Source organism: Mytilus californianus, unplaced genomic scaffold (assembly GCF_021869535.1).
Source record: "Mytilus californianus isolate M0D057914Y unplaced genomic scaffold, xbMytCali1.0.p SCAF_1, whole genome shotgun sequence".
NCBI classification, from domain to species: Eukaryota; Metazoa; Mollusca; class Bivalvia; order Mytilida; family Mytilidae; genus Mytilus; species Mytilus californianus.
In genome coordinates, this window is record NW_026262581.1 from 124576429 (window position 1) to 124602454 (window position 26026).

A 26026-nucleotide genomic window follows, 5' to 3' on the forward strand; every position below is an offset into this window, starting at 1 on the left:
TTGACTATATAGAGGCAAATAACATCCTTGATGACTTCATACTTTGTTTCTATAAAATATCATTTGATAATGGTTGTAATATGTTATTATCAAACTTGATCTGCATATCACAGCAGGCCTTACCATTGCAAAGTTTTATGGTCCTATACAAAAGTGAACTAAAGTCATCATCTAGAAAATGTTGCACCTACAGTGAAAATCAAAATAGCCCTGGATATCATGTAGATAGTGCAAAGTATTAACGACCCAAGACCAAAGAACTTTTAAGTTGTCATCCAGAAACTACTTTAACTATTGTGAGATAACACAAGAGTCAAACTTTGGAACAGTAATAGCAGCAACAATGAAAAATTGTTCCGGCCTTCATGGCAGTAAAAAATGTACAGATGTATGCACATATAATTGGACAGTAAATTAAGACGACAGTAGTTTACCATTGTTCAAATCTCGTAAATCAATTAAAATGAGACAAATCAAGGTAACAAACAAAAACTGAGGGAATCGTATGAACTCCAAATGGAACATACAAGTGCTTCGACAGGATAAGTGTCTCTTGCAGCCCTGCTATGCAAGCATCACCTGCCATGCGATTTCCACTCAGTCAAAATGTCACAATCTGGACTAGGATTATGTAGTGTCTATTTCAGTCGTTCTTCATTAAACCTATATTAAAGTAATTAACAGTGATTGATTTCCAGATTAACATAGAATACCCACACTATGAAAATTAATTTGCAAGATATTTTGTTTTAATTTCTTTAAAAAAAAAGTTCCATTACTATGCATTTTTTAGCCATTAAACTGCTGTACAGTACTGTTAATGTTATTATAAGAAAAACAATCTATCAAAAGTTAATTAGTCACTCAAGATGTTTTTGTTTCATATCAATCATATTATTCCTATTGAGCCGTATGGTGAGGTGACTTATAGTTGCTAACATCAACTTCATTTGGTCACTGGTTGATAGTTGTCTCATTAGCAATCATACCACATCTCCTAGTCTATATTGTTGAAAATTTCAAAATCAAAACTATCCTGAATTTGAAAAGTTATCATTTTGAAATTTGTAAAACTACATTGAAAGATAAATACCAAAATCCAGGTGGTTGTGGCATGTTTATGCATGTGTTGTTAAATTGTTCTTTTGCATAACTTTTTATTGCATTTACAAACAAGAGTATGTGCCAATAGCTTGCACTATCATACTCCTTGTTCAGTAAACCATAAGATCTATGGCAAAACCACAATTTGCATATATTTTAAAACGTTCACATAATAAGGAACATTAGTACGAAGTTTCAAGATTTGAGACAGACAGATGAACCAGAAAACATAATGCCCCCTATAAACATAGGCTGAGCATAACATATGTCCAGGCATAAGAAATGACAAATGAAGAATTCTATGTTGTACATGTCTGTATTTTTCCAAGTATTTATATCATTCCTTTCATGTAAACTAAATAAAAACAAACTGTTATAATAATTTTTCTAATATGCTTCAGTGATGAGTTTTGTCTACAGTTTTGAACAAAGTGATCACTGCACATTTCCTTGGTAAAAACCTCAATTAAAAAAAAAACCAAAACTTAAAAAAAAACATATATAAAGTGTGTGAACATTATAGTATATAAAAACATTGAATGTACCTGCATTTCTTATGTATTTTAATTCCTCAGTTTGAAATTCAAGCATGAACCTGTGAAAAAATGATAGCTGAAAAAAGGGTCACTAAAGTGAATAAATTGGCTCATATAGAAATATAGCAAATTAAAATGTAACATTTCATTTAAATATTTCAAAAATAAATCAACACTAATTTTTTATTTTCAAACAGTAAACTAAACCTATTAATTATAACAAAATATTTCACTTAATAACTGTACCTGTGACATTGATATGTTGTTGCATAATCATGATAATATGTAACTTAAAACTTATAACTTAAAATTTTCACATCAAAACATTTCATTGCTAATTAATTATAATATTTTTTCCTTTCCAGAAATATGAAATAAATCAAACATATTTAATTAAACCTTTCATATTACATTCAAATTTTTCAAAAACTAAACTTTCATTGACTTAAGTACACCTCTATAAATTAATCCTTAACTACAATATGATGTAGTATCAAACATGTCAAATGTATTTAAGGGTAAATATGGTTGTAGGGAAATAATACTGTCTCTAACAAGAAGCTCCAGGGAGCCCAAACTGCTCAAATGGCAAAAGTATGGTGTTTTTTCTTGAATATCAAATTCACTTGTTCAAGATAATTTTTGTTTAAACATACAGCTTTTCTAGACCAATTATATTTTTCTACAGTGACAGGATCACATTTTTTATTTACTTTAGAGATCAGGAATTTTATTTTGCAATTCAACATCTTCCAACTAAGACCTCCAACCAATAACAAAAAATAAACCTAAAAGGGATGAGGATGAATGACACAAGATACTAAGTGACAGAGCAGGTAAAACAAATCATATCTTTTTACTTAAATCATAATACATAATATTATAATAAGAAGCCCATTGAAATCCATGATTGAGTAATATGATACACATATTAAAATCAACTTAATTCATGCACTATACCAAATTATTAGTTTTTACTACAAAATTGTTTCATTATTTATTTTATCTTCAACTATTTCACTTTGTCTCTTCTGTTTTATTTCAAAAATAATATTTGTCTTTTAAGAAAAGTCAATTCACACTCACACACACACACAAACCCCAAAACCCAGCACCTAATTGGTGAACATATTTAGCTTTATAAACTTAATAACAGTCTCTTTTAGAATATCTGATATATGAGTATTCATGTGTTGTTTTAAAATATCTGATATATGAGTATTCATGTGTTCTATTTTAAAATATCTGATATATGAGTATTCATGTGTTCTGACACTAGGTTTTTGTTTACAAATCTAAGTGCTGTCATGCACTTCTAAAAATTAAAAAAAAATTAAGGGAAATTTTCATGAGTTCCCCTCCCCGAAATTATGCTACTTAATTCTGATTTTCCTGATAAGGGCTATTCCATTAAAAAGGAGGTACTAGGGTCGGAAGGCAATTTTTAAGTACCCCCATGACCAAGAGGAATGTACCATGTATCTTAACACCAACCAACAGGAAGTCGTTTCATAATAAAACAAGAACCAACTGGAATATATTTAACTTATTTTATTCTAATTTACCACAACCAAAGGGATTGTTATTTAAACATTATAGTTGCTGGACAATTTAGAGGGGGTGGACAGGGTTCAGGGAACCTGGGAATGAGGGGGAGGGAACTGGGAGGTTTGTTTTTTTTTTTGGGGGGGGGGGGGGGGGGGGGTTGGGGGGTTGGAGGGAAGAAATAAGATCAAACTTCATTGTGTTTTAAATCTTAAATATGAAAAACATAATTTGGTCACCAGGGTTTGAAACATTTCAAATCTTATAAAAATCACTAATGAAAATTAGAACTGTGGTTTATAGAACTGCAAATGGATTGTTCTGTTAACTTAATATATGTTGGCCACGTTTGCTTCCAATTGGTGTTGTTGGCTCAGAGATGTTTGAAAAAAGTTTACGATGACGCAGACAAAGGATACGAAGAATCAACAAGTGAAACTGCGAGCTACTGCTCACTGATGATACCCCCAACCAAGAAATTACCTCTTGCAATTGTAGTTATGTATACTCTATAAAAACATCTACATGTAATATCAACATTTATTAATGATAAAGAAAATTACTGTCACATAATTTTTATTGGATTTTGACATGAAAATTTGTGAACTAAAAGTTATTTTGAGTTTCTGTATATTAAAAATATTTCATGCTTTTTCTTTCTTTTCCGTATATCTTTTGGTTTTCAATTCTAGTGTTTATATTTCATCATCATAGATGTATTTTATCACCTGCCTGGAATTATTTTTTTTTTTATTGTATTTGATCCGCAAACCCGGAATTACCCTTATCCGATCCCGGAATCTTATCCGGTATTGTAATCGTCTTCATTTCCGGTTTAGGGCATCCATTGTTTTTCAGTGTTATCTTTGACTGGAGATACGATTTTACTCGTATTTACACATAACTTGTTGGCGATTTTCAGTATAAAGCTAGCGGTTGAACAAAATGAGCATCGCTGTCATGAATAATAAAGATAAAAATAAATTTTGAGATCGTTTGGAATTTTTGGTCTCAAATTGAAAATTGGGGAAAACGTAGGGTATTTGCCATTGCCAATAGGAATGGGTCCGGTATTTGGAGCCTGTGGAATGCTAGCCTAGCTAGTAACCAAAACAAAAGTCCGATTGCAATAGTGGAAGGTCGCGGACCTCGGACCACCGCTAATTTGAACCTCCGAATATTATTTTCAATAGAATTTGACATCTTTCGTCATGAGCTTGTCATTAAAGGAAAGTAACTCTTGCACTTCCGGAACTGGTACCTTAGGTAGAATACAACGTTGCGCCTGCCGCTGCGTAAGTCGCAGGAACAGTTATGTTTTCCAAAATATCACGATAAGAGCAGGAGACAAAAACAATCGGTTATATAAGTCCTTGCAAAACAAATAATAATAAAAAACGAAAAGTAACACAATGAAACCGACAGTCACGAAAACTGACTGTCAAAGAAGACCAACAACCAACAATACTTAGTTTCTCAAAACACCAAGGGCCACTGGCCATGAACGCTTCAACACATCAACAACCAACGGGATTTTTTTATAATTGCCATCCGACCCTGGTACATTCTTTTTAATGAAATAGCACTAATCTAACTCATGAGGTGAAACCTTCATACAAATTTGAAGAGGATTTGATGCAAATTAAGGTGCTATCCAGGTGACAAGAAATACAACAGGGATATCCCTCCAAAAAATGGCATGGCAACTAAAATAACATGAGCTATTTATACATTCTTCCCTCCCGAAAAATTGAAAAAAGGTCTCCTATTTAAAATTTTCTGATTTTCAAAATTATTCTGGGTTGTGATAAAGGAAGACTTCATGCAGATTTGAAGAGGAAACAAAATATATTATGGGTTATTTTTTAAAACCCTCTATGGAAAATGGTCTCCCATTTAAGACCTTTATGATTGTTGAATTTCTTCTTTTGTTCTCTATGGAGTGGAAACTTCACCCAAAATTGTAGAGGACATTACAAAAATTTAAGATGCTAGCATTGCAACAAGAAATAATATGGGCATTATTTACAAGTCCCCTTCCCCAAAAAAATGGTATTCCATTACAAATTTTTTCTGGTTATCTGACAAATCATAATTTTGATGACTGGAAACCTTCATCCAAATTTGAAAAGGATTTGACAAAAGAATGAAGGTGCTAACACAATGACAACAAAGTGGTGGCTGACAGACTGAAGAATGGGTCAAAAACATTACTGTATATCCTCAACTGTGTGGTGTAAATTATAAACATGTATGTCATATTTCAAAAGCTTACCATGAAGACCAATGCATATCTGTAATAACATAAATGATTTATTTACACTGCTGTGGCCTTTTTAATCTTTTCACTAACCAGCAATACAACTTTGAATTTCAATATATGACTGAAGAACTATTGCCTATATAGTCATATTTAAGAAGTGTTTCCTTGTTGATACATGTATATACTTCAAAATGTTACATTACATTCCTTGAGAAAATTGAAATAGACCATGTCAGTAATAAAATAACTAGCTCCTCACAATGCTGTATTGATAAACAATAAAATAATCCTAAACCCTTAGCCAGCATCCATGCCATTATTTTGAATACACATCAACAAAGCTAACTGCATGTCTAGTCTGTCTGTTGTATTAGTGTCACATATCTTCCTAACATGGTCCTCAAACTTCAACAAATATTTCTTCATATTTCGTAATATTTTGACTTCTGAGTTATTTAGTTTGTCTTTCTCATCTGCAGCACTGTCAGTGTAGTTTTCCTTATCATTGTAAGTAGACATGGTTGTTGTCTTTGTAGCAGTTATATATGAACTGATCAGGAAGGATACAAGTGACACATACTTAACACAGTCTTCAACAGAACAACATCTGACCTTTTGTCCTTGACCTAAAACTTGTTCATAAAGATGACTACCAGGTACTTGTCCCTGGCTACTTTCTGAAAAAGGAAAAAAACATCAGTTTTTCATAATTCCATTGATTAATTTATGTGATATTTGAAAATTTAAATATATAAGATTTCTTATATACTGGACCTAGAATAATTCCAAGAAAAATAGAACTTTTATGGTAGTTTGGATTGTTAAAATATCAATTATTATTGTTATCTAACATTTACATACATTTTTAGTTATGTTACTAGTGTCAACCAAGTGATTGGTGCTATTCCCATGTACCTGGTAAACTAGTGACCACCAAGTGATAAAATCTTACTTTATCCATGTACCTTGCAACTTGTGACTACTAATGCTTACATGTACCTGTGATTTTTCTACATACCATATACACTTGAGATATCAAATTAGTCAATTCTTTAATTTCTCAACCTTAAGAACTAATGGCACACAAGTAATAGAAATATAGTGATTTTTCTACATACCTTGTGAACTAGTGACTGCAGAATGATCATCGGAGTAAGACAATAATAAATCCCTCATATCATCATCTTCAGACATTTCAATAGGTGTATATCCCATCACTGTTTTTTGTTTTAAGAGAACACCACCTAAAATGTTTCAATGAATATAGAATTTAATAATTGTACAATGCATAACTAAACCTTCAACAAGTAAAGAAACCTAGTTTAATGTCTTAGTACAAAATATATAAATTTAAAAAAAAAAACAACCACCTATGTATGAAGGATCCTATGTATCAACCACCTCCAGCTTGTTCTGAATTAATTAAATCCTAGTGATCCTATGTATCATCATTCCCCCACCTTGTGCTCAACTCCACTATCATAGTAGAAATCTTCATGCTGTTTGCTGGTTGCCATTTTTTTCAGAATTTAAATGCATCAATTTTTTTCCTTGGATAAATTGACCTATTTAACAATATCTGCACCTTTCACTTTAACACTGTTGTTTAACAAAACTATTCACTTATATTATTTTATCGTGAAATGAGCCAAATTAATTTCAAATATTAAAACTTTACTCCCATCAGTGCCATATATAATAGAAAAGAAAGAATATGGGGTATCCATCCATGACACAAAATCAGTACATGCACAGCAAAAAGTAACAGCGCTTTTATTGCTGTTCTTCATCTCAAAGTCACAGTGAGGCCTTCAACACAGAGCAAAGAAAACTCTCACCTCACTGCAAGTTTAAGACAGCCCCTAGCACCAGTTTGAGCAGAATTCTTTGCAAACTGACAATCATACCACAATTGTGTATTGAAGGACAAAGCCATGGAGTCATATCAATAAAATAAATCTGGCATAAGTTTGTCAGAACATTGGGGAATTTTGTTTTTCAAAGTCAACTTTATGAAATAAACTATTTAATAAATAAATGGAGAATGTGTCACACTATGGGCCACAGATGCCCCCACTTGTAAATATGCATGAGTCAACTTCCACATATAGATGCAGGATTCACGTAGTTACTACCGTTTTGTGATTATAAGCAATGTGTATAAGTTTCATAACATTTGGTTGAGGCAAAAAAAAGTTAGAGAACGGAAACGACAAAGTTAGCAATTTTGCCATTTATAAAGTACATAATTCAAGAACAGTAAAAGTGACGCCATCAAATTTCGATCATGATCTGTGTTTTATGGTAATAAGCATTATGTATAAGTTTCATAACATTTGGTTGAGGCAAAATAAAGTTAGAGGACGGAAACGAAAAAAGTTAAGCAATTTTTATGTTTATAATGGGGCCTAACTCATGAACGGTATAAGTGACACCACCCAATTTCGAACCTTATCTGTGTTTTGTGGTAATAAATATTGTGTATAAGTTTTATAACATTTATTTGAGGCAAACTAAAGTTAAAACGAAAAATTCAGCAATTTTTATGTTTATAATGGGGCATAACTCATGAACGGTATAAGTGACACCACCCAATTTCGAACCTTATCTGTGTTTTGTGGTAATAAATATTGTGTATAAGTTTTATAACATTTATTTGAGGCAAACTAAAGTTAAAACGAAAAATTCAGCAATTTTTATGTTTATAATGGGGCATAACTCATGAACGGTATAAGTGACACCACCCAATTTCGAACCTTATCTGTGTTTTGTGGTAATAAATATTGTGTATAAGTTTTATAACATTTATTTGAGGCAAACTAAAGTTAAAACGAAAAATTCAGCAATTTTTATGTTTATAATGGGGCATAACTCATGAACGGTAAAAGTGACGCCACCCAATTTTGATCTTGATCTGTGTTTTGTGGTAATAATGGAAACCAATTTTGGGGACATACACAACTGACAGACAAGGGTTACACTTAATGCCCCCTCCATTAAGGTGGGGGCATCAAAATCATCATATCAAACTGCAATGCAGGCTTTTTAGAAGACATCTTATTTCACATTTGACCCTTTAGTAATATTATAAACCAGCATGATCATCTGTTAAATAACTCTTCAGATCTGTAGGATTTCCTAGACCATTTCTGTCATTGTTCAAATAAATCAACTAAAACAAACTGACTACTTGCCTGCATGCTGTAGCAGTAACTGGCAGATGTCCTTCCTGTTATTTAGTACAGCATCATGTAATGGTGTTATCCCTTCATCATTCCCAATCAGTAAATCAGCCTTCTTACACCTGGGGCCACCTATAAAAAACATACATGTAATAACCAATGAAATCAAACCACCTGATAAATAAATCCTTAAAATAGTTAGATACTGAAGCCAATTTGATAGTATTTCTCCCCTTTGTCACCTAGAACCATCTGTTAAAAATTGTAGGTTTTCCCTGATGATCAGAACATAACATTAATTTGAATTGGCAGTGAACTTATTTTGGAATGAGTGCTTTATTATAATGACAAATGGCCATTTTGAAATGATTGCTTTATTATAATGACAAATGGCCATTTTGAAATGATTGCTTTATTATAATGACAAATGGCCACTTCCAAATAAGTAGATAACAGACAAACAGATGAAAATGTTTTGTGAACCATTTTTGTCTGTTTTCTATTGGTGATGGTGTTGTCAGTACTGTTCAAGACTTATGGTTTTTTATTGTTCTCTTGATATCTTCCCCTTTCTTTGTTATTTCCTCCCAAGAGGAGTATAATAATTACCTGTACTAAAGTAATGATCTACTGTTTTAGCTGGTACAAAATGTAATAATTCTTCAACACACTGTACTCTACCATGGTTACAGGCCTCGTGCATAGGTGTCCATCCTGCATTGTCCTGAATATTTACATCTACACCTACAAGAATCACATTGTCAATTTTTTCATTCATCTCAAAATGTAAGATACAAATAGCTATAAATAGAATAAAAGCCTGTTTTTTCAGTAAACAGAATTGAAAGAAGACTCTCATGTCTAATTAAAACATTCATTGGATAATCCACATTACATTACTTAGATTCTGAAGTATCTTTAGTGCTTAAATAAATCAGCATTTCCCTGTTTACATACATCAGTCTTTAACAAGTATGACAGAGTGTTTAACTCCCTCCAAGTCAATACAAATATGGTACGGTACATTCAATTTACCATGGGATAGATTTGTCAGGTACTGGCTGAAGATAAATGGTTTACCCTGGCATAGGCACCTAGGTTTTTCAACCAACAAAGGAATCATTCTCATAAAATGAAAACGGCATTGAAATAAAAAAAAATGGGGAATGTGTCCATGGGACACAGATGATGCCCCCGCTTGCATATCATATAAAGTTATAAAGGGACATAACTGAAGAACGGTAAAAGTGACGCTACCCAAATTTGTACTTGATTTGTTTTGTGGTTATAAGTATTGTGTATAAGTTTCATAACATTTGGTTGAGGCAAACTAAGTAAGAGAACGAAACAAAAAATTCCTCAATTTTTCCATTTGTAAAGGGGCATAACTCTAACACAGTAAAAGTGGCACCACCAAAATCAAACTTGATCTGTATTTTATGGTAATAAGCATTGTGTGTAAGTTTCATAACATTTGGTTGAGGCAAACTAAAGTTAGAGAACGGAAACGAAAAATTCAGCAATTTTTCTATTTGTAAAGGGGCATAACTCTAGAACGGTTAAAGTGAGGCCACCAAAATTCAAACTTGATCTGTGTTTTGTGGTAATAAGCATTGTGTATGAGTTTCATAACATTTGATTGAGGCAAACTAAAGTTAGAGAACGGAAACCAACTTTGGGACGTACGGACTTACAGACGGACAAGGGTAAAACTTAATGCCCCATCCGCTACGGCGGGGCATAAAAATAATTTCAATTTCAGAAATATTGAGAGATTCCAACCCAGGGTTTAAATTTTTTTTCACCAGCCAGACATTTATTTTCAGTCTGTTTTTATTTTGATTTCTTGTGCTTTCATAGCTATAGGCCTTCAAGCCAATCCACTGTGGGATCAAGGGCAAGGCATTTCGTTACAACAAATGAAATGATTGATTCAAAATGATCACTTCAGACTTTGATCACTTAAACATACTTATGTTCAACCCTCGTCTATTAAGTTGTAGATGTATACCTCCCAATTCTCATTAAGGAATATTTACCTGGAACTTTCAACAGCTGCTTCAACTTTAGAACATCATTCTTTATACAGGCAGCATGTAATGGAGCTTCTCCTGAAATAATATAACTAACATTACTAACATTTCATATGATGCAAAGATTGAAATACTAAGGATAAAGTCTGAACTATAATAAAATAAACAAGAGAGCACACGCTGAAATGTCTCACCTGCTTTACTATTCATGATTGATTTAATGCTGAAAGTCTTAGAAAAAAAGCTTTTATTACAAGTATCACATAAACTTAACATTATCAATGACCAATGACAATAACCCTGACAGACGGAGGTGTACACCTTACAATCATTCCATACACCAAATATAGTTAACATTTGCTTAAAGTATCAAAGAAACAAACCAAACCATGAAAACTTAACATGACAGACATTGACCCATGAACCATGAAAATGAGGTCAAGGTCAGATGATACATTGCAGACAGACATGTATACCTTATTATCATTCCTTGCACCAATCACAGTTAACCTTTTGCTTATAATATCTAAGAAAAAAAATTAACCCAGAAAATAAAATATTGACCAATGAACCATGAAAATGAGCTCAAGGTCAGATGAAATATACCAGACATACATGTTCACCTTATTCCATGCACCAAATATAGTTGACCTATTGCTTATAATATCTAAGGAACAGACTTAACTTGGAATAATAAACATTGACCAATGAACTATGAAAATAAGGTAAAGACAGACATTTGAACTTACAATCATTCCATACACCAAATATAGTTGACCTATTACTTATAGTATCTGAGAAGTGAACCAAACTACAGAAACTGAACATTGACCAATGAACCATGAAAATGAGGTTGAGGACAGATGATACCTGCCAGATAAACATGTAGACCTTATAATCATTCCATACACCAAAGATAGTTGATCTATTGCCCATAATATTTGAAAAAAGATAAAAACGCAAAAACTTATCATTGACCGATAAACCATGAAAATGAGGTCAAGGTTAGTTGAAACCTGCCAAACTGACATGTAAACCTTACAATCATTCCATTCACTACATATAGTTGACTTACTGCTTATAGTATCCGAGAAACGGACCTTATCATGTAACTTTTAACCTTGATCTTTGATCCATGAAATAAGGTCCAGGTCAGATGAACCCTGTTAGACAGAGATGTAGACGTTGTGAGGAACCCATATACCAAATATAGTTATCTTATTACTCATAAGATGTTAGAAATTCACATGTCAAAAAAAACTATAATTTTTTTCAAGCAGTTGCTGAACCATGAAAATGAGGTCAAGGACAATGGACCAACGAATGATGTTAACTTCGTAACAAAAGGTATCTGTTTTATACAAATAGTTTATGCTGCTGTTGGTTAGTAATTCCTATGTCTCGCATACTGTGACTTTTTTTGCAGGTGAAACAAAATGTAATAGAACAATGCACTGATATGATCTAAAAGATTCATTACAAAAGATAAGGAGACTGACTACAATAACAAATTTGTTTCTGTTAAATCTTCTGTAAATTGCATTTTAAGGAAAGAAATCATTAAAAATATCTGCTGGATATATAATATGTATATTGCTACCTTTGAAATTCTTTTTATTTATATTCTTCATAAGCCTATTTATTCTCCTTTCAGGTGTATTACTTGTTGATGATGCTGGAGATAGTGGAACTACTTTCTGTGGAGTTGACAGTAGTGACATTCTCTGTGACATTGATGGAGACTGAGGTGTGGAAGGTCGAGATGTTGATATTCTACAAGCATAAAAAATTCAATATTCAACAAAGTTTAAAGACAATAAACTATATAAAATATAAATCATTTTAATTCTGATTTTGGAAAAGGTTTCCCATATCAGGTCATCCCACTTTCATTATGCTCACACAATACTTCAGACATAGATTATATCCTCAGAACTTGCCTTGCGGTTCACTATGGTAAGATCACTTGATCCTATTTGAAGATCATGTGGAAACAGGCCTCTGGAATAAAATGTTTAATGGATGCATCTATTTATCTGATTCAACCTCAAAATATCTTCTTCATATTCTTTAAATATCAACAAAAGTAAATGCATGCAACAAGAATAACTTGAAATAAATGGTTTAATGGATGAATACCAAGGGACAATCTCTCAACATTATTCAAAGGAATAAAAGTTAATGATATATGAGTAAAATCGTCTTGTGTTAGAACAACACTCAAAGGATAACAAGCAGTCTGCAGGAAAACGTCATCTCAATCAGACAAATAAGCTTCATAGCAAAAAGCCTATCCTGTCTTTTTTTAAACGCTGAAGCAGGGAACACCACTGAAACAGTCTTTGGTTTGACCAAGCCAGAAATTGAACCCATAACATCCCACAATCAAGGTGATCACACCAATAATCACACCATAATAAATTGTCAACCTACCTTTTCTTGTGTGGACTTCTGATTAAAGGCTGAGAATTTATACGTGGCAACAAGTAAATATATTTAGATACCTGAAAAAAAAGTTTAGCATAAATGAACTTTCCAGGTATAGCAAAAGCAATTTAAATCTATAACAATCAATGTTTTGTTTTTAGTTCTGGTGTTCTGTATCTGTAAGAAAAATATGAGGAACACAGAGAAAGCAAGTTGATTCTGGAAAAACTGCAGAAAACTTACATAATTGATTAATAAAATCATTCTGGTAATATGCACACACATTACATGTATGTTAAATTTTGCAACTTAAAATAATCTAGCTAGGTAACCTAAGGAGTTGAGCAGATAAAGTATGTATAATTCAGTGAGTTATAAAAATTTCAACATCCTTTCATTCTGTTCATATTCACTTATAGAGAAATCCTGATAAAATGCATATCTTTAAAGTATAAGCATAAATATGGATATCTTATAAAACGAAAAGTGTAGGAAAATTGAGCATACCTACAGTGCAATATACTGCAAAATTAAAAGTATCAACTATAAAGTTAAACTTTTTGTGATTTCTAAAGTAATTCAAGAAAATCATAATCATGACAACATGCGTACCTCTAGTACATGTTTAACATTCCACAAAATAAAAACCCTCTTTCCTGGAAACTATGGAAGGAGTTGAACAGTGAACTGTATATTCATTTATGAACAAAAATTAACTAAAATCAAAATCAGGAAAATAATCAACAATATATAACATTAGAATTACTAACAGATACCCTTGCTATGGGTAGTACTTCAGCAAGAACTTTGCCAAAAAGTATTTAAATAGTAGTTCTTCAACAAAAACTCTGCCAAAAAGTTATTCAATACATTAAGAGAATGACATACTATATCTTTAAGTGATATCCTTTCTTTGGGTAGTCCTTCTACAAGAAGATAATCATCGTACTCTGCCAACAAATAACTACAAACACCAAGACAAAACCAGGACGGTTGTAAAGTCATTAATACTTCCTTTAACAAACATTCATCTAAGCTGTTATCTGAAAATCAATAATCTACAGTACTAAAAAATATCCATAATTAACTAAATAATTGTTCTAACAGTTGTGTGTTCAACCAAAAAAGTTTTCAGATCTAGTCTTAAAATTGTGATAATAAAACAGTTTAAAAGGGATCCACCTTTGATTATGATTATAATTATTTTCATCCTTGGAATTTGACAGACCTATACTTGTATTGAACAGGTACATTTACAGCTAAGCATTGTACAACAGTAAGCCCCTAACCTCATTTTTTTTATGAGGAACTAAAACTTAGTTTGCTCTTAATATAAATATTGTAATAACTGAATGCTTGATCTAAACTACTAATATTGTGTTTGATTACACTATTCATTGGGTAGAAATATTCTTTAGAACAAAAATCTTACTTATAACTTTTGTAACTTCATGTAGAAATGTGGAAACTGTTTTTCCAAATATAGCTGTACTGACAGACTGTTGTGACATGTTGTTTTCAATAAGGTAACACAGATTCATTGCCATGCTAAATATACTCATCAACAACTTCAGTAAGTCAGACTGAAAAATAGAAAAATAATCACAGATTATAACATAGATCATATCAAGCCTGACTCACAAAATCATATTTTCATGTTTAGTGAACCATGAATATGGGCCAAAACCCTAATTTGGCATACATATTGGGTAGTTCACTTCACAATGAACATATGTACCTAGTTTTAAATTAATATAACCACAAACTACCTCACATCAAAATTTTAAACTGATACATGTTAGCTGGACACACAGACCAGAAAACACAATCCTGCTTGTAAACATGGCATAAAAATAATGTATATATGTATATATAAACAAGAAGCTGTCAAATTGACAGGAAACAGGATTTCCTGCATGAAAATGATATTTGCAAACCTGGATCCCCAAACAATATCAAGTAAAAAAAATAAACGATTTTTTTTGTAGAGATCAGAAATGGAAAAGCCAAAATCAATCTAAGTATCACTTTTCACTACTTAAAGGCCTAAAACTCAACAACGATAAAAGCTATAAACTGTTGACATAGAGATATGTCGTGCCTGTCAGCATAAAATTCAGAAAAGACAATCTGATGGACAGCAACATGGTTTATTCATTCAGTCGCTGGACCATTATCTAGTGGACAGGGCCTGAAAACAATCGTCCAACTGATATGTAAAATATGACTGAAGCAGAAAAACTTAACATTGAAAATTGCAATTTAATTCAAAGTCACTGGACCATGACAAAGGGGCAGGGCCTCGAAATAGTCTTCAAACTGATATGAACTGATAGTAATGGAACTTCATACAAAACATCATTGATCTATCACAAGTAGATCCTATCAAACTAACTAAAGCAGAAAACTTAACATTGAAAATTGCTCATTAATTCAAAGTCACTGGACCATGACCTAGGAGGCAGGGCCTCAAAATGGTTATCAAAAACTGATATGTACTGATAGTAATGCAACATTAAATATCAATGATCTATCACAAGTAGTTCCTATCAAACTAACTAAAGCATAAAACTTAACAATTGTTGACGCCATCGCCACAGCCGCAGCCGGAAAAGCAATCTCTATGTCTTGCTTTCTGCGAAAAATCGTGAAAATCGAACTTGACCTTCATTTAGTCACAGGAAACAACATATATAAATTTGAAAAGATTTCGTCAAAGCGTTTTCAAATTCTTGCACAGACAATGCTCTAAGTATCACTTTTCGCTACTTAAAGGTCTACAACTCAAAAACGATAAAAGCTGAAATCTTGAAAATCGAGTTTGACCTTCATTTAGTTGCAGGAAACAACATATATAAATTTGAAAAGATTTCCTCAAAGCATTTTCAAGTTATTGAACAGACACTGTTTGGCAGCCGCCCGCGTTGCCGCCCAGCTGCTGGCCCTCCCGCCGTACATCACCAAACTGATAACCGATATTTTCCTTTGGAAAGCCAGTTAAAAATTACAAATGCATCCAATGATGTGCATTCTTTCCTTTATGTTTAAGAATACTGAAAAATAGTCCTTAGTCTTTATATTTTGAATTGATAAATTTGATATTAATGCTAATTTCATTTACCAGTATTACAAAGTGTGGGAAGAAATTTCTTACCTACTGTAAACTCAGAAATTATTGCGATGTTTTTATTATTGCGAAAAATGCGACAGCATTATAATCGCAATAATTTAAACTCGCATTTTGAAATTTTTTTATATAAATTAAACAGGATTTTTCTCAATATGGCAAAAATTAAAATCGCATTTTAGTCTAAAATGACAAAATCGCAATAATAAATGCACGCAATAATTTCTGAATTTACAGTATATAAAATGTGTGCTTATAACAATTTGTTTCTACTTTTATATAAATGCTGATTAAGAAAACAAGAAAGCATTTAGGTAATGACTTTGTTGTAATTAATAACACATTTTACTGCTAACACCAACGTTTGTTACAAACCTTATCTCCTGGTGGGATTTCAGATGTGATAACTTCTTCTACAAATCCCAATAGATCTCGACATCTACTGTTGAAGAATATCTGATTGAGTGATGACCATAAGAGCTGACCTAACATGGAAGATCTTAACTTCTGTATACTTCCTGGACTGTCTTTGTACCTGTAATAACATATATATTTCCTGTCAAGGGATCTAACATATACCTTGATCTGCTATATAGTTGTTTTTTTGAAAGTTTGTACTGTTTCTGTATTTTGCGGTGAGATTGTCCGTCAGTTAATGATTTTTCTTGTTGGACTTCTTTGCCTAATGGATAGTTTATATAATATACCATTACAGCAATGCAGATCAAGCAGAACGTTTGCAGGCTGCTACTACAGCTAATAAAATAATACAAGGTTTAAACTAGAGGTACTGTTACAAAAAGTTTCACAAAATTCTGTTAAGGTCTAGGTATTCATTTTCTTTCTACTTCATCAATCCACCATCAATACAGTACATACCTCTGTATAACAAATGAATAATTCTGCTCTAAAACAGCTACCAGGTACCTTAAAAGGTGAATACCATTACTTCTAGGAACATCACCATGGACTGTATCACTGAATAAACATTAAATTTCAATACTTTTTGAACACATAAGGATGTCTTTTCTGAAGTGATATTAAGCAAATGGAACAATGGAACCCAAAGGAAACTTTGGATAGTCAAATTGACTAAAATTAAAATCGAATGTGGAGGGACTTCGGAAAAAAAACCTTCCTTCCCCCATACAATTATTTTTGGAATAAACATAAGTTATAATAAAATAAAGCCTTTCACTAAACTTAATAACAAAATATTAAACAGTGCCAGCAAAACTGGAAGACCAGCTGGTCGAATTAATTGGAGAGAAAATATCTACCTACATTGTTGCTAATGGCATTAATGCATTTAATGTGAATAAAAGGAGATAATATAATGGTGTGCAATTATACTGATACAAAATAAATTTAAACTAAACATTTTCTATAAAACATATTTGAAGGAATGTACAAGACTAAATAAATCGAAAAACATTTAGGAATTGGACTACTTGTCTGCATAGTGCTTGATTTCATGCAATATTCATTGTTCAGGCAATTTTATCAATATTATTACAAGAAAGGAACTCTTATCATAATGCTAATAACTAAGACAATAATTATACCTGATAACATTTTTTATAAAAGTCCAGTCCTGACCTTCTCCATATTCATTAGTTTTGCTGTACACCAATGATTCATTATACATGTTGATAGCAACTTGTGAGATAGGTGGGTGTAACTGTAGTACCTTCATCAGTGCACAGTATGTCCGCTGAGCTACTAAATCCATGGTTTTCTGTCCCTGTAATAATATTTAGGTCACATTCATGTACTCCCTCATTCTACACAGGTGCATATTGGCAATCTTAAAACTACATGAAATTGTGTATGTTGCATTACAGCAATTGTTGGTTTCAAATGCTCCTGTATTCATTAATCTCCAACTACAGGTCTTCATTATGAATTAAAAGAGATCAGGAGCCTGTAGTTCAGTCTAGTTGTTAGCTGCTGCTATTTGTTTTTTGTTTACCGGGGTATTATTAATGTAAATCAGACTGTTGGTTTTCTTAGTTGACTTGTTTCACATTTTGTCATGAGTTTGGCATGGCTTTTGCTCGTTGTTGAAAAGTCATAGGGTGACTTCTAATTGCTTACATCCACATTATTTGGTCTTTGGTGAATAGTTATCTCTATGGCAATCATACCAAATCTCCTTTATATTTATACATAGATGTTTATTTCAAAATACTTTTCTACATAAGGAAATGCCTGTACCAAGTCAGGAATATGACAGTTGTTTTCCATTCGTTTGATGTGTTTGAGCTTTTGATTTTTGACTTTCCGTTTTGAATTTTCCTTGGAGTTCGGTATTTTTGTTATTTTACTTTTCACCATAAGCCTGTCAATTTAACCAGACAACACACATATTATAATCTGAATCTTTTCACTTTGGTTTTTTTTTTTGTGTACATGAAAGCAAAATCTAAATTTTAAACAATTCACACCCTACAGCATGATTCAGACAGCCCATAACATTGTCTCAGTCTATTTCCTTTAATTCATATCTATGTATCTTTAGGTCAACATCTGTATTACTGATTTTGGCACTTAAAAATATGGGTATCCCTTATAATAATTACATACCATTAATATTTGGTTCATTAAAAGATGTAAAGTAGTAGAATTGGGATATTTTTTTGCAGTTACACTTGACTTGAACACTTCCAAACCGGCAAACAGGAAGCGCATTCCACATGTTTCGTCTAAACAGGTATGTATAATATTGGTAAGACCTGTGGAGAACTGGAAAGGAGTCTCTTCTACCTGTAATACAGAAAAAAAATACAAAAAATCAAGTAGGTATAACTTAATCAAATGTATACAGTACAGTCAAACCTGCTTTTGATGTCACCTCTATTAAGTGAAAACCTATCTTATCCAGTCACCCTCTTTTTTGTCCCACTGTAGTAATAACTATGCATTTTGAACCTCAATTCAAAGGTCATCTCTCTTATAAGGTCACTTTTCTCTAGTCCCATTGGTGACCAAAAAGATACAGGTTTGATTGTATTTCACAACATATTACTGTAAATCTGGTTGGGAATGAAATCTAACACCACTATTAAATTTGTATCAATAACTTTAATACCAGTGTTCCAGAAAGAGATATATTATCCTTACATCTAACTGCATTTGCACTTTGAAGTCTTGTAATTAGAGGCTATAGCTATCTTACCATTTGTTCAACTTCCATATCTTCTTCTGATAAAAATAAATTAAGGGTACCAACAACAGGGCACCAGTGATACTTGTCATCATATACCTGTAAAACAAAACATGACTTTGTATCAAATTTTATTTTCTATGTATTCACATGTCAGTTAACTGCTAGTAGTCTGTTGTTATTTATGTATTATTGTCATTTTGTTTATTTTCTTTGGTTACATCTTCTGACATCAGACTCGGACTTCTCTTGAACTGAATTTTAATGTGCGTATTGTTATGCGTTTACTTTTCTACATTGGCTAGAGGTATAGGGGGAGGGTTGAGATCTCATAAACATGTTTAACCCCGCCGCATTTTTGCGCCTGTCCCAAGTCAGGAGCCTCTAGCCTTTGTCAGTCTTGTATTATTTTTAATTTTAGTTTCTTGTGTACAATTTGGAGTTTAGTATGGCGTTCATTATCACTGAACTAGTATATATATTTGTTTAGGGGCCAGCTGAAGGACGCCTCCGGGTGCGGGAATTTCTCGCTGCATTGAAGACCTGTTGGTGACCTTCTGCTGTTGTCTGTTCTATGGTCGGGTTGTTGTCTCTTTGACACATTCCCCATTTCCATTCTCAATTTTACATACTTTTATTTGCATAAAACAAAATTTTCAGTAGGGTAACAAAGTTTATTTCTGTGTCGTTTGGTCTCTTGTGGAGAGTTGTCTCATTGGCACTCATACTGCATCTTCTTTTTTATATGAAAGCCTCTTTCAACTGATTTTTATAGTTCGTTCTTATGTTGTACTGTTACACCACTGTCCCAGGTTAGGGGGAGGGTTGGGATCCCGCTAACATGTTTAACCCCGCCACATTCTGTATGTATGTGCCTGTCCCAAGTCAGGAGCCTGTAATTCAGTGGTTATCGTTTGTTTATGTGTTACATATTTGTTTTTCGTTCATTTTTGGTACATTAATTAGGCCATTAGTTTTCTCGTTTGAATTGTTTTACATTGTCATTTCAGGGCCTTTTATAGCTGACTGTGCGGTATGAGCTTTGTTCATTGTTGAAGGCCGTACGGTGACCTATAATTGTTACTTTCTGTGTCATTTGGTCTCTTGTGGAGAGTTGTCTCATTGGCAATCATACCACATCTTCTTTCTTATATTCATGGTAATTAGCAGCTTCATGTGGGATGCATAAAATCATTAATTTTGTGTTTGATGTTAGTTTAGTTACAAGCAATAACCCTCCTCATACCTCATACATTTTCCAAAAGAAAAATTTCACAAAAACTTGACATTTAGTTACAAATACAATTTTTTTTCTAAATCAATATCTATCACTTCATTCTTTTTTCTACTCCAAATTTGAAGACTTTTTTTTACAATCTAATTGATAAATAAAAGTAATAAATATATAAACCTTCTGTCATCTTACCTTTTGTCGTTTGACATTTCCAAAATTTAAATCTTCCAATTTCCTCTTAGTAGGAACATTTAATATTGAATTTGTACTGCTTCCAATATCTGAACTTGTACCTGCACTCTCAGCACTAATTCTAAAACATTCAAACTTGTCCAAAGTAACTGTATTCTTAACACTGTCTTTGTTTGTTACAAGTTTCTGAGCTTGTTCAATTATCTGTATATTTTGTCTTCGAGTTACAGGTTTGGTATACACATATTTTTTTACTGGTTTACATGAATTCTCCTTGTCTAATGACAGCACGTCATTTTTCGGAGTAGTCTGAGAGCTTTCATCAGATTTGACCTTAACATGAGTAGAATGAAATTGGCCTGGTATTGGCTTGCATAAATCTTTTGTACTTGCAAAGATTCCCCAATCCTGGTTAATGTTGTTGCCCTCACTATTGCACTGTTTAGCACTTATCTGTTGATCATTTGGAACCACTGTGGATATTTCTTTTGAACCAGCATCATTCTGAGTAGGCAATACACTGGCCAAACAGAAAGCACTAGTTTGAACCATTGAGTAAACAGGACTGAAATCCTCTGTACCTGATGAACTTGAATGACCAGAAGTTGTTTGGGATTGTAATGGTTTTATAGGAATTTGATGAGTATTTATGGATTTTGTAATAACTGTCTTATCTTTTTCATTAGATTTTATGGCTAGATTAGATCCTGCTGTATCCTGATTTTTGTAACAACTGTCTTTGGAATCAGATAATGGCTTCACTACAGTTAAGTTTCTATTCAACCTCATCCTTGTTCTCCTTGGTGAGATGACCATATTGCAGGAAGAATTCTCTAAAGATTGCTTTGAATCAGATGTTAATCTGCCTGACACAGTTTTAATCATACTTTGAGACAGACCAGCTGATATACCATCAGAAGACTGATTTGCTATTGGTGTATTTCTGCCTGATCTTCTTCTTATCAAATTACTAGGAGACTGACCGGCTGATATTCCTTCAGAATGATCTGTGTTTGGTGTATTTCTGCCTGATCTTGTTCTAATAAAGTTATGAGGCGACTGACCGGGTGACATTCCTTCAAGAGATTGATCTGTGTTTGGTGTATTTCTGCCTGATCTTGTTCTTATAAAGTTACGTGGTGGCTGACCGGCTGATATTCCTTCAGAAGATTGATCTAAAATTGGTGTATTTCTGCCCGATCTTGTTCGACATGCTGATATTCCTTCAGAAGACTGATCTATGTTTGGTGTATATCTGCCTGATCTTGTACTAATAATGTTACTTGGCGACTGACCTGCTGATATTTCGTCAGGAGACTGATCTGTGTTTGGTGTATTTCTGCCTGATCTTGTTTTAATAAAGTTAAATTGAGAATGAACGAATGATTTTCCGTCAGAAGAATGATCTGAGATTGATGTGCTTCTGCGTGACCTAGTTCTTACAATGGGACTTGGTGATACATCTGCTGGAACCCCTTCTGACAAAGGATTAGAACTTATTATACTTCTTCTAGATCTAGTCTGAACAGCATTCCTTGTATATAATATGGTTTCTGTGGTCTGCTCTGGGGTATTTCTTGTAGACATAGAACTTATACTGCTATTACTTGGCACAACTGTAGACTGATTTACAGTTTCTAGGCTTGAAAAAGTGTTCACAGACTTTATTGGTGTTTTCTGTGGAGAAGGAGTACCACTATGCTTCCCTGTCTGCCTCAAAACAATATCAGAAGCTGAGGATTGAGTTCTTGGAGACTTTTTCAAGGTCACTTGTAACTTGTGCTTAGTTCTTCTGGTGATAGTGTCATGGATGTTTGTTTCATGCTGACTTACTGGTAGAAAACCTAAAATATTATTCAACAATTCAATCAATTAAATCAATGGATTTAATAATATATTAACAGTCTTTGATATAGTCTTAAAATAAATATCATGTAACCTTAATGACAATCAATGAAACATGTAATTGAAGTCAAGGTATAATGAACCCCTGTCAGACAAATCTGTACACCAGACATTGGATTTTAATAAAATTAATGTAGTTCACATATCACCCACAGTATCTGGAAAGATTATCTTAGCAACAAAAACTGTTATTGATCTTTAAACCAAGGCATGTAAGTATTCAACTTACAACATTTCTATTGACCAAATTTAGTTGATGTTTTTCTAAAAACAAATGAGAAACTATTCTCAGTGTTAAAACAAAATAATTTATTTTTGAACAGTGGAAGACTTCTCAACCTTGTGTCACATGTTGGACAGACATGTAACCTTTACAACCATACATAAGACCAAATTTACTTGATTTACTCCTCATTATACACAAGAAACTGACCTAAAAGCAAAAACTGAATGTTGAACATCGAACCTTGTGTTGATGGTTGTGTTTAACACCACTGTCAGCACTATTGGCTATATCGTGGCAATCAGTTTTTACAGATGGGGAAATCAGCCTTGTAGAGGATACGGTTGTGTGACCCATTTCAAGCAGACATATACATTTTACAATACAACAATACACATTACCTCCATTTGTCTGCCATGACTGGAAATCACAAATGTTCCCTTAAAATTTTAATGCCATGGTGGAAATTTAAAGAAACAAAGAACAGCGATATTGTATGACTGTAAAGTCAATAGTTCAGTACCGAAAAATCTTAAACAAAACAATAATTTGGCATATTAAAACTCAACATGTGAACATTCGGTAAGTGCCTGTCTCACATCAGGAGCCTGTAATTCAGTGGTTGTCTTTGGTCGTTGTCTATCATATTTGTTTTTGTTTGTTTTGAATATAAATCAGGCAATTGGATTCTCGTTTGAATTGTTTTACATTTTGCCATGTCAGGACCTTTTATAGCTTACTATATAGTATGGGTTATATTTGTTTTAGAAGGCTGAATAGTGATCTTGAGTTGCTTACATCTATATCATTTCGTCTCTGGTGGATAGTTGTCTCATTGACAATCATACCACAAATTAAACGTAAACTACCTTGACATAAAACTTTAACATGATAGTGGAAAAACAAACCGATTGAAGGACGCAGAAAAAGGTAAACATAATTCCCCTATGATTGTTGGCTTTGCATAAAACAAATCTTTATAAAATTTCGCTTTGATTTTAATCTGAAAAATATTAGAACAATAAATTTTTTTTCAGTGGTCAAAAATTAAATGTCCCAACACTTTTTAGTATGGGCGTAAACATGGTATTTACAATATTAAATTATTTTTGTACCCAGTAGTTGAAAACAACAACAACACTTTATTTTAAGAGGGTTAAGAGGGTTACACAGTTACTGTAACATGATCTAAATTTACCCAGATTATTTGTTGTACTGAGATATTGAGGCACTTCCTGGCTGCTGTACAGGGTGTCCGTCTGTTGGCTGCAGTTTATATCCATTGAAACATCAGGGTCTGCACCATCAGCACTTGGTTGTACTAGATAGTCCATAGGGTCTGGTGTTGGATCCTACATAATCATTGTAAATAAACAATTAAAAATTAACAGGGGGAAGACATATATAAAATATTTTTTTTATTCACTTACTTAAACTAGAGGCTCTCAAGAGCCTGTATTGCTCACCTGATTCTACTTTGGTTTTGGAAGTCATGTAAAAATAGATTAAAATTATAACAGATACCCTAATAATGAGTGAGGCCAAATTTAGTTTAATATTGGTCCTGTAATTTAATAAAAAATCCTGGTGGCCATCTTGAACAGTAAATCGGCAACAAAGTAGCAACACTTTATCAGCACCTCATAAGAAACATTTATGCCATGTTTTGGTTTCATTCCATTCAGTGCACCTCTAGAAGAAGCATTTGTATGTATTTCCCATAGGGTCTTATGTTAAAGGAAGTCCCCCCATTGGCAGCCATCATGGATGAAGGATCAGCTTCAAAGTAACAAAACTTAGTCAGCACCTCATTAGGAACATTCATGCCATGTTTGGTTTCAATCCATTCAGTATGTGGTTCTCTAAAAGAAGACATTTGTATGTATTGTCCATAGGGTCCTTTGTTAAACATTGTCCCCATCTGGCGGCCATCATGGATGAAGGATCAGCTTCAAAGTAACAATACTTGGTCAGCACCTCAAAAGGAACATGCATGCCATGTTTGGTTTCATTCCATTCAATGGTTCTCTAAAAGAAAACATTTGTATGTATTTCTCATAGGGTCCTATGTTAAATTAAGTCCTCCGCTGGCGGCCATCTTAGATTATGGATCGGCTTCATAGTAACAACACTTGGTCAGCACCTCATAAGGAACATTCATGCCATGTTTGGTTTCATTGCATTCAGTGGTTCTCTAAAAGAAGACATTTGTATGTATTTCCCATAGGGTCCTATGTTAAACTAAGTCCCCCGCTGGCGGCCATCTTGGATGATGGATCCGCTACAAAGTAACAACACTTGGTCAGTACCTCATAAGGAACATTCATGCCATGTTTGGTTTCATTCCATTCAGTGGTTCTCTAGAAGAAGTTCAAAATGTAAAAAGTTAACAACGACGACGGAGTCCGACAACGACCCTTCGGGTCAGGTGAGCTAAAAATGCTACAGGTAAGAAGATTATTTTTTTAAACTAACATCATAAAACTCCACAGTTTCTTATGTTAACCAAATGAAACTAGAGGCTCTCAAGAGCCTGTGTCGCTCACCTGATTCTACTTTGGTTTTGGAAATCATGTTAAAATAGATTAAAATCATAACAGATACCCTAATAGTGAGGCCAAATTTGGTTTAATATTGGCCCTGTAATTTAATAAAAAATCCTGGTGGCCATCTTGAACAGTAAATCAGCAACAAAGTAGCAACACTTCATCAGCACCTCATAAGAAACATTTATGCCATGTTTGGTTTCATTCCATTCAGTGCACCTCTAGAAGAAGCATTTGTATGTATTTCCAATAGGGTCTTATGTTAAAGGAAGTCCCCCCACTGGCGGCCACCATGGATAAAGGATCAGCTTCAAAGTAACAACACTTAGTTAGCACCTCATAAGGAACATTCATGCCATTTTTGGTTTCAATCCATTCATTGGTTCTCTAAAAGAAGACATTTCATATATTTCCAATAGGGTCCTATGTTAAACTGAGTCCCCATCTGGCGGCCATCTTGGATGATGGATCAGCTTCAAAGTAACAACACTTGGTCAGCACCTCAAAAGGAACATTCATGCCATGTTTGGTTTCATTCCATAC

At 33.3% G+C, this 26026-nt stretch overlaps 1 protein-coding gene across 1 annotated transcript in view; it reads right to left on the reverse strand.

Annotated features, from left to right (window-relative positions):
• Nucleotides 1-1401: 1401 nt before the first annotated feature.
• LOC127738936 (SMC5-SMC6 complex localization factor protein 1-like) overlaps nt 1402-26026 on the reverse strand; it is a 31563-nt gene continuing 6938 nt past the window's right edge. The window contains exons 4-19 of the mRNA XM_052250438.1: nt 24136-24289; nt 20810-22653; nt 19396-19482; nt 18804-18983; nt 17783-17961; nt 17097-17195; nt 16593-16752; nt 14523-14673; nt 13979-14133; nt 13097-13167; nt 12264-12436; nt 10670-10741; nt 9240-9374; nt 8643-8762; nt 6567-6692; nt 1402-6125 (exon numbers count right to left, since the gene is read on the reverse strand). Coding sequence (XP_052106398.1) covers nt 5746-6125; nt 6567-6692; nt 8643-8762; nt 9240-9374; nt 10670-10741; nt 12264-12436; nt 13097-13167; nt 13979-14133; nt 14523-14673; nt 16593-16752; nt 17097-17195; nt 17783-17961; nt 18804-18983; nt 19396-19482; nt 20810-22653; nt 24136-24289 — 4086 coding nt within the window. The 3' untranslated portion in view covers nt 1402-5745. The remainder of the gene's footprint in view (nt 6126-6566; nt 6693-8642; nt 8763-9239; nt 9375-10669; nt 10742-12263; nt 12437-13096; nt 13168-13978; nt 14134-14522; nt 14674-16592; nt 16753-17096; nt 17196-17782; nt 17962-18803; nt 18984-19395; nt 19483-20809; nt 22654-24135; nt 24290-26026) is intronic.